Source organism: Ochotona curzoniae, unplaced genomic scaffold (assembly GCF_017591425.1).
Source record: "Ochotona curzoniae isolate NIBS_2020 unplaced genomic scaffold, NIBS_Ocur_1.0 contig_883, whole genome shotgun sequence".
In the NCBI taxonomy this organism is placed as follows: Eukaryota; Metazoa; Chordata; class Mammalia; order Lagomorpha; family Ochotonidae; genus Ochotona; species Ochotona curzoniae.
Genome location: NW_024466599.1, coordinates 10,479,744 through 10,493,475, shown reverse-complemented (window position 1 = coordinate 10,493,475; position 13,732 = coordinate 10,479,744). Strand labels below are relative to the sequence as shown.

At 41.0% G+C, this 13,732-nt stretch overlaps 1 protein-coding gene across 1 annotated transcript; it reads left to right on the top strand.

The window, feature by feature from the left end:
• Window positions 1-8,695: 8,695 nt before the first annotated feature.
• On the top strand, window positions 8,696-13,480 carry LOC121165400 (thyroid receptor-interacting protein 11-like). Its single transcript, XM_040994126.1, has one exon. It carries the CDS (start codon window positions 8,696-8,698, stop codon window positions 13,478-13,480), a length of 4,785 nt encoding a protein of 1,594 aa, XP_040850060.1.
• The last annotated feature ends 252 nt before the right edge of the window (window positions 13,481-13,732 follow it).

Genomic DNA, 13,732 nt, shown 5'->3' with positions numbered 1-13,732 from the left:
TGGATACCTGGAAGAAGTTTCTGGATTCTGGGTTCGGATCGGCATAGCATCGGCCGCTGTGCTCACTTGGGGAGTGAATCATTGGACGGAAAATCTTCCTCTCTGTCTCTGCTCCTCTCTGTATATCTGACTTTCCAATAAATAAATAAATCTTTAAAGTCCATTAAACTGTCTACAGAGTGTCAGACTCATGCAACAGGAAAGTACTTCTTGTGATCATTTCTGGCCTCCCAGGGTTTGATTTAGCAAGAATATGGGGTCAAGAGCTATGTGTTGGACTTAAACCCAGGTATTCTTGTATGGGACACAGGTGTCTTGACTGATCTCTTAACTGCTAGGCCAAATACCCTTCCCTTCAAAGGATCTGGATTTATGGAAAGCAGTTAGCAAGTGTAGCATGAGTGAACCAAAAGTCTGTGAAGAAATAAATGTTGGATTTGGTGACTTTTGAAAAAAAAAGTAGCAGGGCATTAAGTACAAGGAAACTATATTTGGCAGAAAATCCAGTCAATTGGGAATGGGTCTTCTCAAAAGAAAATTCTGAAAACATTTTCAATTCACACTTTGTTTCAACAAATACTTATTGAATGCCCTTTATTTCTCAGGTCATTTCCCCAACATAACAGCAGATAAAATGTTTTCACTTTTCCTTCTTCATCTAGAAAAGGCTATTTGAGAAGCTATCATTGGGGATTTGAGCATTGTTTTTCGAACACCTTCACAAATCTGGGCATTTGGTCCAGGTAGTGCTATGAGGAGAATGGATAACAATTTTAGCAGATTCTGCTCCAAACTCCCACTCATTTTTCCTCAGGCAACTAATCTTAGGTCTCACCAGTGCAATATCCCAATGAGTAGAGGATAGAACGGCCTGAAAGGTGAAATGCTGCCAACAAAAGAAGTCATAAAGAGACTCACTCTTTCAGGATGGCATTGCAAGGACCTGGTTATTGATGGATGGAACTCTGACCTCTGCAGCCAGGAAGGCAAAATGAGAATTGATGCCCTTATAACTTAATATAATGTCTGGGCCATTTCCTTGTGAGTAGAAAAGGAAATTGAGGAGGATGCTTTCATACCTTTAATAAGAATGTGCAAAGGATTATAACGGAATTGTGATAGTTTTATCTCGACAATGCCTCAGTCATTTCCAAGTTGCTGTACACTCAGCATAAGGGAAACATCTCGGGAAAATCAATGTGACTCACCTCTTTAAAAGGATTACACCAAAGAAAGAATATTCCAAAGAAAGTGGTCACTGGATAAAAAGAAACCAGAAAAGTAAAATAATATTAATGGAAAGCTGAAGAATTTAATGGTGAATGGCATTGGATATCTGGCCGATAACCTGCGTTCAACTTCCTGCTCCATCATTTCATCACTGAGTTGCGTGACACAGTTTAATTCATTATTGACCAATTTCCTCATTTGAAATTTGAGGCTGAATCCCAATCACTGTAGTGTCACCATCCCGTATGGGCAACCATTCCGGTTCCTGCTAACCACTTCAGATCCAGCTCCCTGATAATGACCTGACTAAACAGTAAAAGATAGTCCACGTGTGAAATATGGATGAAACTCTTCGTTCCAGATTTTGGTCTGGCAAAATCCTGGCTTTTGCAGCCATTTGAGGAGTGACCAGTGGATGAAAGAATTCTCTCTCTCTATCTCGGTATATAATATGTATGTATGTGTGTGTATATATAAACACATAAGCACACATGCATACATTTATGCATATATATTGTATATATGGGATAATCTAATTAAAAATACAAAATCTGAATTTCATCTTTAATATGTAGTATTTGATTTAGGATTTTTGTAACTTTTTCATGTTCTTTTTAGATATAATTTTTAAAGTCACTGTATGTTACACTGTTGAAACAAGTGTTACTACTTGACCTATTTTAAAATATTAGTTATGATTCTAATTATTTGTTTTTGTAGACAATGATTCTTTACTTTTGTAGGTGAATAGTATGAAGAAATTGTTTATGGGGTTCAATTTTTTCCATCAAAATAAACTCCTTAAATTGTTATGACATGTCTGAACAGGATACTGTTTTGAGTGACTAAAGAAAACAAAACAGCCATTTGATAAGAACCCCTATCAAAACAGCATTAATTTGGCTAAATTTAAGGGAAAAACAAGCGTAAAGCCAATTTTGAAGCATCGTGGAAGAATGATGAAATCATTGCTTCCTTAACGAAAAATTTCTGAAGATAATGCTCAAAGAAATCATTAGCTTACAAGTAGATAACTCATTTTAAGATGGGATGAAAAAATGTTGAAAATGATACCCACAGAGAAGCTCACCCTTTCAGTGTAAAGGAAAAAAATCAATCTTGTTCATGTTGTCATGTGAAATAATCAGAATCTAGCTGGAGTGTCAAACTCAGAATTTAATCGTAAGTCTAATTAAACACATCAGCCTGGAAGAGGGCAAACTGCAGGAAAAGCTCTTGTCTGGTTTATAAGTTTTACACTTTTACTTATAAGTTGCATGCCCAGTCAGGTTTAAACCAGACAGACTCACGCCACGGTTGCCAGTCACATTTGGAGTCAAGACTCTTGGTAATGGTTACTTACCCATGGACTGATGAAGGAAGTGCATTACAGTTCCACACTGCAACTTCATTTATTTGGGGTGGGGTGGGAGACATACAAAAGTGGTATAAACCATTTAGATAATGAATCATCAGTAATTATTCCAAGAATAACTCCGAGATTTAAAGGTTTTTTGTTGAGATTGGGCAGATATGTCTGGGTTCATAGGTAGAGTTTCCTATGAAGTCATTTTACATTTGTGGAACATAATTGAAAGGCTACGTGTTAGTATTGATAATACTAGGAAGACTTGCCCTTTTGTATTCGTTATTTCACACCGGCCTGCATATGACCCTCATTGAAGAATACGGACTGTAACCAGTAGAAACCATTGCCAACAAGGTTAGTACTTCAAGGGGTTCAGCTTCCTCAACTCTGCCTGAAAGACGGAGCTGTTGCAAGCTCTCTGGTTGAAAGGGACCACAGTTGGGTCCAGATTAGTTTTGAGCAATCAATGGAAACAACTGGGGTGAAGATTCTGAAGCACCAGGAAATGGAATGTAACGTTCTCAGCATGATCCTCAAAACAAAGTTCAGTTCAAATAACATTCACCAGGATGTGAAGTGGTCCAGTCCAAGCAGAATGCAGCATTCAAGGGGAAAGATCAACTGGAGATTTCCAAGTTATCTGCTTGCTGAATTTTTCAGGGGTAAATAATGATGGCATTTTCTTATGAATTCTGGAAATAGATTGAGAAAGTGAGCCAAACTCTCAGCAGAAAATCCCAGGAAATCTTCACTGGAGTCCTTCTCCACCACAACAAACAGCTGGTCATTCCTCACATTAAGCAAGTTACAAGAGATTTCATGTGGAACCATTAAGCATCTGCCTTACAGTTCTGATTTGGATGCTTCTAGTTTCTTGTTGTTTCCTCGCCTTAAAAGTGGGCTGATTTTTCTTAAGCTATTAACATCTTTTAAAAGATTGCACTGGTGTAGTTTAATTCCTAGGACCCCCAGTTGCTTTAGTTTTTAATTTAATGAAGTTATTTTTAAGGCAGAGTCAAATGAAGAGAAAGGAGAAGGAGGTAAAGAGAGAGAGGGAAAGAGGTAGAGAGAGAGAGAGAGAAAGATTCATTCACTGAAATCACTCCCCAAATGGCTGTGACAGCCAACAGCCAAGTTACGTCAGAGGCCTGGAACTCCATAGAGATTTCCCATGTAGGTGCAGGGGTCCAAGTACTTGAGCTATATTTCACTGACCTCTAGACTCATTAGCAGAGAACTGCATGGGAAGTGGGGCCTCCAGGACTCAAACTGCTGCCAGATGGGATTCTGGGATTATGTGTGACAGCTTAACCCACTGCAATACAAGACCAACTCAATCCTCAGTTCTTTAGGTTTGAACTGTTATTATCAAAAAAAAGTATATTGAGCTCGATGTCATTTAAGAAATTGAATCTATTTTCCTAAAGGGTTTATTTATTTATCTACTTTAAATTTGGAGTAACAGAGTGAGTAATAGAGAGGTTATCCATCTGCTGATTTTCTTCCTCAAATTGCCACATAAAGAGTGAAGTTGGAGCTAGGGCAGCCAGGACTCTGACCTTCTCTTATATGGGATGCTTACATTGCAAACAGCAGCTTAGGCCATTGAACTACAACACCAGTCCAAAGGTATACTTTACTATGTCCATGGCTTCAATTTCCTACAAATAATTCAAAATCCTTTTGTTTGACCTAATTGAATATATTTGTATCATCTTGGAGATGGTTTCAAATACAAATAGAAGGCCAAAGTATGAAATATGATACATGACTCATATTATGAAATAATTTCACAGGAATATAAGCATGCTCAGTGTCTAACATCAGTATAGGGATGTGGTTATTTTCTATGCCTTTTGAAATGAGGTCAGTAGTAAAATGTAATGAGTCCCCAGTGATTCATGACCAGCTACAGTTTTCTTCATGTATTGATCACGGTTACCCCTCACAACTGTACATGGCAGGGATCATCAGCTTCATTCTATAGTAAAGAAACGTTAGGCACACGCTTGTTCAAGATCACACAGCTGTATGATCACAAAGCTGAGAACTGAATTCAGCCAAGTTCCTAAACCAAATTTTCCATGTTGCATTCTCATTTTCTGCATAGACGTTTGAGGCTGTCATTTCAAGCCCTGCTACCCCCAACCAAAAAAAATTGTTGAGGTTCCAAACTATAAAATAAACATGCAGTGAATGAGATCAAGGTTAGACGAGTGTCACAACAAAGCATAATACCAAAGCATTTAAACCATCATTTAAAATACTCTGAAGGATCAAATACACAGAGTTCAGATTCTTAATCAATTTAATTATACAGGATAGAATAAGTCTCCCTGTGTTGCTTTTAGAGCTGTTCCACAGGAAAACATACATATGCTGTAACTTGAAACACACATTTTTCTACTTCAGAGTTTTCTAAAATGTCTTAATGGTTTAATAAATGTGCTCCTTGATTCTGATAGAGTTGTATCCTGATAAATTTGGGAGTCATTCTATTATACCCAATGTATTGAATCTCATTGCTTAGCAATACAGAGTCATCTATGTTTCAAACCGCTGAACATGCTGTGGTTCACTTGGAACTGTGACCCACTGCCACAAGTCCAAGATGGTAATAAGGTATTTTAATGAACATAGCTATACTGAAAACAAAGAATCAAAAGTATAAGCACTTTTTGTAATAAAAACACATCACTTATGACCATTATAAAATTGAAATACAAATCACAAATCAAGCCTTGATAAGAAAGGAAATATCTGTATTTTCTCTATTAGGAAATTTTGGGGACAGTCTTATAGCTAATATCAAGTCATACAGCCACAGTTGCCTAAGTTAACTTTTACGAAAGTGGATCTCAAGTTTGTCCAAATATTTTTACTATATTCACACTAAAATATAAGCCTTTTGAATATAAGAACTTTTTCTTGTGGACTGTTCAACCTTTGTTAGCTGAAACCGCTCAACAGTGAACACTGGGTACATGCTCCTCAGATGGACCATGTGTCTGGTGCTGGAGGTGTTTCAGGTAAATAAGGCCTGACATAAGCTCTCTTTCCACTTAGAGGACATAGAAATCAGAATTAGTAATAACCGTGAGATAGTGTGACATGTAATAATAAATACAGAATTGATCACACACACAAAGGCCAATGTAATACACCAGTGGGATGATTAGAGTGAAATACATGATTAATCAACTTCACAAAGCACACACCTGAGTAGGTGCTGAAAAATTGAAGAATTCCTTGAACACAAGGAAGACAGAGGACACATGGTACTGGAAGAAGCATGAGGCAGAATAGTACATTCAGAGAAGTAGTTCACTCTTAGAATCAAATAAATTAGAAGCATGAACTGGTTGAGAAAATGGCATTACAAAGAAAACAGGTCAGTGTAATTCCAACAATTAATTGCAAAAGTTTATGGATGTTCCACTATGGAACGGAAGGCTTCAGCAGAGAAAGTAACATGAAGAGAGCTATGACATTGCCTAAATTGAACTGAACTCCATCTAGAAACAGGAATCAGACATCTTTTGCTGCTTTCCCAGGCACATTAGCAGGGAAGTAGATCAGAAGCAGACATCCACTATAAGATGCTTGTAGGAGGACATTGTGACCCTGGAAGGTCAGCGAGCACAGGTTTGCAGTTCATTGGACAGTATTGGCATGAGAACAACCAAATGGCTACCTTTGTATAAACAGCATGTAAATGAGAACACCTGGTGGAATATACAAAACAAAAGGAATTCCAATCAAGAGTAGGGAAACAATTGATGGGTTTTGTTCATGAGCTCAATACTTTTTTCCTTATCCCATATGGACTCTCCGTGTATAAACTCTGATTCCCCTAACAAACTTTGGCTTTTGACCATCAGTCAGGGTCCACGTGATATTATCGGTTCTGTGCACCAAGTCCATCACTGCGGGACAGCGACAATGCTGGTAACACAATTGGCTAAAGGCAGTTGGGCCTGTAGCCTGGCAAAATAAACATCTTGTAAAACATCAAAAAATTAAGAGAATTTATCAGCATGTAGCCAGCCTAACAAAAGAGTGTACTTCACAAAGAGTAGAAAGACAATCAGCAGAATGACATAATGTGATAGCAGAAAACTTAGTAGAAACAGAAAACAAGTATACAAAGCAAAATCCAGGGATTTTTATTTTAAAAATGGCAGGACCAACCCATTCCAGTTAACAACTTTGGGCATAATTAGGTTAAGTTCCCCAATGAAAAGCCACAGCCTACTTTTCATGGGAGAAAAAAAAATCTCTATGCTGCTTACAAGACACATATTTCACCAATAAACATAGTATGCATACAGCCTGAAAGGATGGGAAAATATTCAAGTAAGTGGAAATTAGAAATGATCCTGAGTAGCTACATTCATGTCAAACCAAACAGACTTTCAGACATCTGCTCTAAGTGATAAAGAAGATCATGATGTAACCAATAACAGATCAGTTCAATAAGAACACTTGACTACATGACAGGTATATGCATATGACGCTAGAATACACAGCATTAGAAGATAAATGTTGATGCGTCCAAAGGGAGAAGTAACGGGAGAACTTCAAAGCCCCATTTCAACAGTGATAGGTCAATCACCAAAACAACAAAACTTAATGAAGGAATAAAAGAGTGAATGTACACTCTAGACCAAAGAACAGACACAGTATACACGCTCTTTGTGAGCGCATGAAATATTCTCCAGAATAGACCATCTACTAAACGGTAAAATCATTCTCAACAAATTCAAAAAGCTGAAAAATTGTCACATATCATTTTTTAAGATTTTGTTTTATTGCAAAGTCAGATATATAGAGATAAGGAGAGACAGAGAGGGAGATGTGTCCGATGAGTCCCTCCCCTAGTGACTGCAAAGGCAGAACAGCAACAATAGAAGCCAGGAGCATGTAGCTTCCTCCAGGTCTCCCAAGCGGGTGAAGGGTCCCAGGTACTGGGCCCTCTTCAACTGCTTTCCCAGGCTACAAGCAGGGAGCTGGATGGGAAGCAGGGCTGCCTGGATTACAACTGGTGCCCAGATGGGATCCTGGCACGCTCAAGGCAAGGACTTTAGCCTCTAGGCACCATGCAGGGCCCTCCCATATCTTTTTAATCACAATGAAATGAAACTGGAAATTAACAGCAGAAGAAACTCTACCAAACAGAGTCTACATATGGAGAGCCAGCAGGACGCTCCTGCAAGAACAATGGGTCATAGCAGAAATCGGCAGGAAGATTTAAGAATTCCTTGATAAGGTCCAGCGCGATGGTGCACCAGTTAATGTCCTCGCCTTGCACGCCCGGGATCCCATATGGGTGCTGGTTTCTAATCACAGCAGGCCCGCTTCCCATGCAGCTCCTGCCTGTGGCCCAGGAAAGCAGTCAAGGACGGCCCAAAGCCTTGGGACCTTGCACCAGCGCAGGAGACCCAGAAGAGGCTCCTGGCTTCGGATCTGCATAGTATCGGCCTTTGCGCACTCTTGGGGAGTGAATCATCGGAGGGAAGATCTTCCTCTCTGTCTCTCCTCTCTGTATATCCACCTTTCCAATAAAAATAAAAAATAAACCTTTAAAAAACAAAAGAATTCCTTGAAATGAATGAAAATGAAAGCAATATATCCAAACATAGGATACAATGTTAGCAATGCTAACAAGAAAGCGTATAGCAATAAGTGCCAACAGTAGAAATTGAAAAAGTATCAGATAAAAAAACGGGAACAAGAAAAGCCCGGAGCTCTATGCTCCCTCGCTGCTTGGAGAGCGAGTGTCATGGCAGCCTGCATGGAGTTGGCAGCAGTGTGCCGCGGAAGTGGGCAAAGTCATTAAAGCCAGGGAAGGACTTGTGCCTGCTTGGGCGGTGGAACGTCCTGGGAAGGAGTGAAAGCAGCTGGCTGTGACGCCATCCCGAGGGCCTGGGCGTGTCTCGGGCAGGAGGTGGGCCCCTCATTGTGCTGTCACCTCCGGAGCTCCGAGTTCTGGGTTAGTCCCGCCAAGGTCGCGGTTGGAGAAGGTTCCGAGGGATGGTCGGGACGCACAGGATGGCGATTTGATGCTGAAAAACGGCTTCTCCAAAACCCGTAGCCATGTCTTCCTGGCTAGGGAGCATCGGCTCTGGTCTAGGCCATTCTTTGGGCCAAGTGGGAGGCAGTTTGGTCTCTCTCACCGGCCATATTTCTAATTTCACCAAGGACAGGTTCCTGAAAGGAGGAGAGGAAGTAGTAGAATTACCAACTTCTGGAAGAGGTGAAATTGAACTCCTTCATTTGTTCTACAAATCAGAAAATGAAAGGCTCCAAAACCTATGTACTGATCTTGAAGAGAAACATGAATTATTACAGCAGCAAATGAAACAACAGTCAACAAGTTACACAGACCAGCTTCAGCACAAAGACAGGGAGATTAGCTACCTTAAAGAAAGACAGGCGGAGCTGCAGCACCAGCTACTGAAGCTGCAGTCAGGCCTCTCAGCACCCCGCTGCATTGCTGTCACCTATACCACATCGTCCACACTCAGCTACGGGGGCAGTCAGCCCACACCAGCATTCAATGAGGAGGACATGGAGACTATTGACTTAAATTGCTCAGACGAAGAAATTAACTGGCAGCCCAGGGAAGTGTCAGGGCCTGATTCTGAGCTTAGCCACTGGATAAACATAGCCGAGAGACCTCAGGCCGAAGGACCACATCATTCTGATCAAAATGAAGTCGGTAACCTTCAGAAGATAATCAAAGATCTTAAACAAAATCAAAAACAGCAACTTGATAACTGCCAATATGAAATAGCAGCGTTGCAAGATGCATATCAGCTGAAACTGACGGAGGTAACTCGTCAACACCGAGAACGGATTGAGGAGCTTGAACAATTACTGGAGCAAGGTGGTTCAGGAGCCTACCAGGAGCCTAAACTCTCTGAGATGCAAAAGGCCATCGAAATGTTACAGAGAGAAAAAACTGAATGCTCCCAAAAAATCAACGAACTGGAAGATAAACTCAAAGACACCACTCAAAGATTAACTTGTGCCGAACATGAAAAAGAGATTTTGCAGAGAGAACACAAACAGCTGAATGTGGGAAATGGACAAATGGTGCCTGAATATGAGACGTTACGAGTGGAATGTGAGAGGCTGGCATATTGTGCTGATCAACCTGTGGAGCCTGCTGCGGGCGAAGAAACCATGCAGAGTGCTGTGGAGGAGGAAGTGCTCAGGCTCCAGCAGGCACTGGCTGACAGTGAAAGTAAAAACAAAACACTGAGTCAGCAGGTAATGTTAATGAAAAATGAGCTATCAAACCAAGGCGATGTTATCCATAAACTAAAAGAAGATCTAGAGCATGCAATAAAGCAAGTTCATCAGCTGGAGAAAGACAAAGCAAACATTTCTGAAGAATTGGAGGAGGCGAGAAACAATGTAATTCAGAAAGAATGTGAGCTGCATGCTTTGGGTTTAGCGAAGCAGGAGCATGAAGATAAATTACAAGATTTAGTTGATCAGCTAAATGAAGCAAAAGAAGAGAGGGAAGGCATCCAGAAAAACAATGTTCACCTGAAAAGATGCATTCAGCAAAATGAGGAGGAGCACAACAGAATTAGACAAGAATTAATTATTAATCAAAACCTTAGTAATAATTGCAACAATTTACTGAAAGAAAAGGAAATCCAAGTAAGAAACTTAGAGCAGCAGCTTTCAGAAGCTGAAAAGCGTGATGAAAATTTACAGAAAATTGCCTTTGATCTCAGGATAGAAAATGAGAAGTTGATTTTGGCATGTGAACAGGTGGAACAGAAATTAGAAGAGTCTGTTGCTCTAAACCGTCAGGTTTCTTTAGAAAAAGACACGATTCTGGAGACCCTGAGAAGGGAAAAGCACCAGCTAGAAGCTGACTTAGGTGGCGCTGAGAAGAGGCTGTTGGAGGAGGCCAACAAGCACAAGCAGAGCCTGGAGGAGCTGTCCAGCACACACCAGTTGGATTGTGCTGCCCTTAAGCAGGAACAGGATCGTTTACTGGAGCTGCATCAGCAGAAGGACCTGGAAATAGCGGTTCTGAGAAAGAGCATTGAGCAAATAGACATATGTCATAAACATACCGAGGAGCTTTTGTCCTCTAGTTTAGAAAAGCAGGACCAGTTGACACAAGTGCTAAATGAGAAGGAAACTTGCATTGAAAATCTTCAAGAAAAAAGTTCAGAGCTGCAGGCGGAATTGGACAGATGTATTGAGACTTCTAAAAAGAATGAAATCTTACAACAGACGGTAGAGGAAAAGGATAGAAGCCTGGGCTGCATGAAACAAGAGAAGAATCATCTCCAGGAGGAGCTGGAGCGGCTCAGGGAGCAGCAGAGTCAGGCTGTGCACGGGGCCAAGCCCGGATTCCCCGACTGTGTGTCCGAACTAGAGTCAGAGGTGACCCAGCTGACCATTGTCAAGAAACATCTGGAAGAAGAAATTAAAGAACACCTAAAGATCATTGAAGATCAGAAAAGGAGTAAGAGGCAGCTGCTGAAGGCGATGGAGGAGAATAAGCACCAGTATGAGCAAGTGAATGAAGTGCAAAGGCGGCTGATCTTAGAGAAAGAGGAGGAGATTAAGAACCTGCAGAACACAATTGAAAGGATCAAAACCCAGCTGCCCGAGGAAGGACGGCATACCCCCATCATTCGCCTTGAAAACAAAAGTGAAAACCATGAACTAGCTAAAGCAGAAATAGAAGAGTTAGTAAAAGGAATACAAGAGCGAGATTTGGAGATTAAGCTTCTAAATGAAAAGAATCTATCTTTAACTAAACAAATTGACCAACTATCTACACATGAAGTAGGGAAGCTAACTGAAATGATTCAGCAGAAGGATTTGGAAATCCAAGCTCTGCATGTTAAAATGTCTTCACCGTCCTACTCCCAGGACATCCTTGAACTTCAGCAGCAGCTGCAAGACTATGCTAGGGAGAAAGAGCAGATATTAGCTGTTTTCAGTGCCAAAACAAGGGAAAACAGCCATCTCAAATCAGAGTACCACAAAATGATAGACATAGTGTTTGCCAAAGAGGCAGCCCTAGTTAAACTCCAAGACGAAAATAAACAAATGTCCTCCAGGTTTGAGAACACAACCCAAGAAATACTTAGAGAAAAGGTTCAGAATCTATCACGGATCATAAGAGAAAAGGACATTGAGGTAGACGCATTACGGCAAAAATGCGAGACCTTATTGGCTATCCTGCAAACCTCTGGCACCGGGAATGAGGCCGGGGGCCTTAACAGTGATGCAGTTGAGAAGCTGTTGCAGGAACATGACAGGTTAAAACTAGAGGCAGAAGACCTAAGAAGATCCCTGGAAGAAAGAGACGTCAGCATCAGAGCTCTGCAGCAGGATAACCAACAGCTGTCTGACTCCATCGCTGCTGCTGCAGAGCTAAAAAAGAAAGAGCACCAGCAGCACAATTCGGAGCTCAGGCAGCTGAAGCAAACATGTGATGTGCTGCAAATCTTCCTCAAGGAGAAAGAGCTCCTGCTCAAGAACCAAAACGAGCAGCTGCTTTCCTCAAAGGAAACTTTGACCAACAAAGTGAATGAAAATGAAATTTTAAGACAATCAGAAACAGACTTGAAGGAAAGAATACTCATTTTGGAGATGGAAATTTCAAAGTTAAAGGATGAAAACAACAGAAGAGTAGAAGAGATGAGGGAGAAGGAAAATGCATATCAAGCATTACAAGAGAGGAACACACACGAAGTTTGGGCTGCTGCACATAGAGAGGCCAAACTTAGAGAAAATGTCATGGTTTTAGAACAAAAACTAGATTCTTCCTTGGATGCGATGGAAACTGCCAGCCATCAAGCCAGCGCGCAAATAGAATCCTTGCAGGCGAAGTTGAACATAGTCTCCAAGCAGAGGGACGAGGCTGCCCAACAGCTCTCTCAGGCTCAGGACCAGGAGAAGCAGTACACTGTGTCCCTGGGCAACCTGCAGATGGTGCGTGAGCACGTCCAGCATAAGGAAAAAGTTATGGATGCTGCTGAAGTGGAAAAACAAGAGCAGCTTGTACACAAATGGAAAGAAAAGGCTCAAGACCTGCCAGTGAAAGCAAATGGCTTACAAGAACATTTGGACAAAGCAAACGCCGTACTGGATTCCACATCAAGACTAATGGAACAGTTGGAACACAAAGAAAGAAAAATCCAGGAGCTTAAAAATCAAAATGAGCTTCAACAAGAAATGTTGGAGGATGTACAAAAGAAATGGATACATTTGGTACATGGCATGGAGGGCAAAATAGACATAGTATTAGTGAGAAACCTTTTTATTAGGCAATTCCACACTCCGAAAAGTCAGCGGCCTGAAGTGCTGCGTTTGATGGGCAGTATTCTGGGCCTGAAGAGAGAAGAGATGGATCAGTTGTTTAAAGAAGACCAAGGTTATGTTACAAGATGGGTGAGCGGATGGCTTGCAGGAGGAGCCCAAAGTGACCCCAACAAACCTCTCAGACCCAACGAGCAGTCTGTGCCCAACAACTCATTTGCGGAACTTTTTGTAAATTTTTTGCAAAATGAGACACACCCATCCATTCCACCACCAAATCTTTGCACAAGTGAGATGAAACCTCTACATTCTACGGGAACAAGAGCAAGCACAGGTGTGCCAGAAACTTTTCAAGATTCAACCAGTTCCAGTTCTGGTAGAAAAACGGGTGTGGATTCATTTTCGGCCACCCGCTCTGAGGCTGTGCCCCTTATTAGCCCAGCTGGACTTGGCCAGGGCCGACCTGGGAGCCTTCTGCTGGAGCCCATTAAGAACTTCGTACCCACATTTACATCACTGCCAGTGCCGCCTAACAACAGCACTGCAGTTGGGATACAAGATCTTTCAAAGAAGTAGAGATCTCTGCCAACAGGGAAACGAAAACCTTCATAGAACTTTTGTTTTGTTTTCCTTTGTTCTTTTTTGGTTTTGTTTTTCTTTTTTGTTCGTTCTTTTTTCCTTATCTTGTTCTTTGTTTTTGGGGGGTTATTTTTCCTTTTTGGTTTTGTTTTTTTGTTCTTTTGGTGTTTTTTTTCCTTTTGTTTTAGTTTTTTTGTTTTTGTTTTCATTTTTTCCCTTTTTGTTCTTGTTTTAGGTTGTTTTCCTTAT

Excerpts from the sequence above, each read along its gene's own strand:
- LOC121165400 (XM_040994126.1), top strand. The coding sequence starts at position 8,696 with ATGTCTTCCTGGCTAGGGAGCATCGGCTCTGGTCTAGGCCATTCTTTG.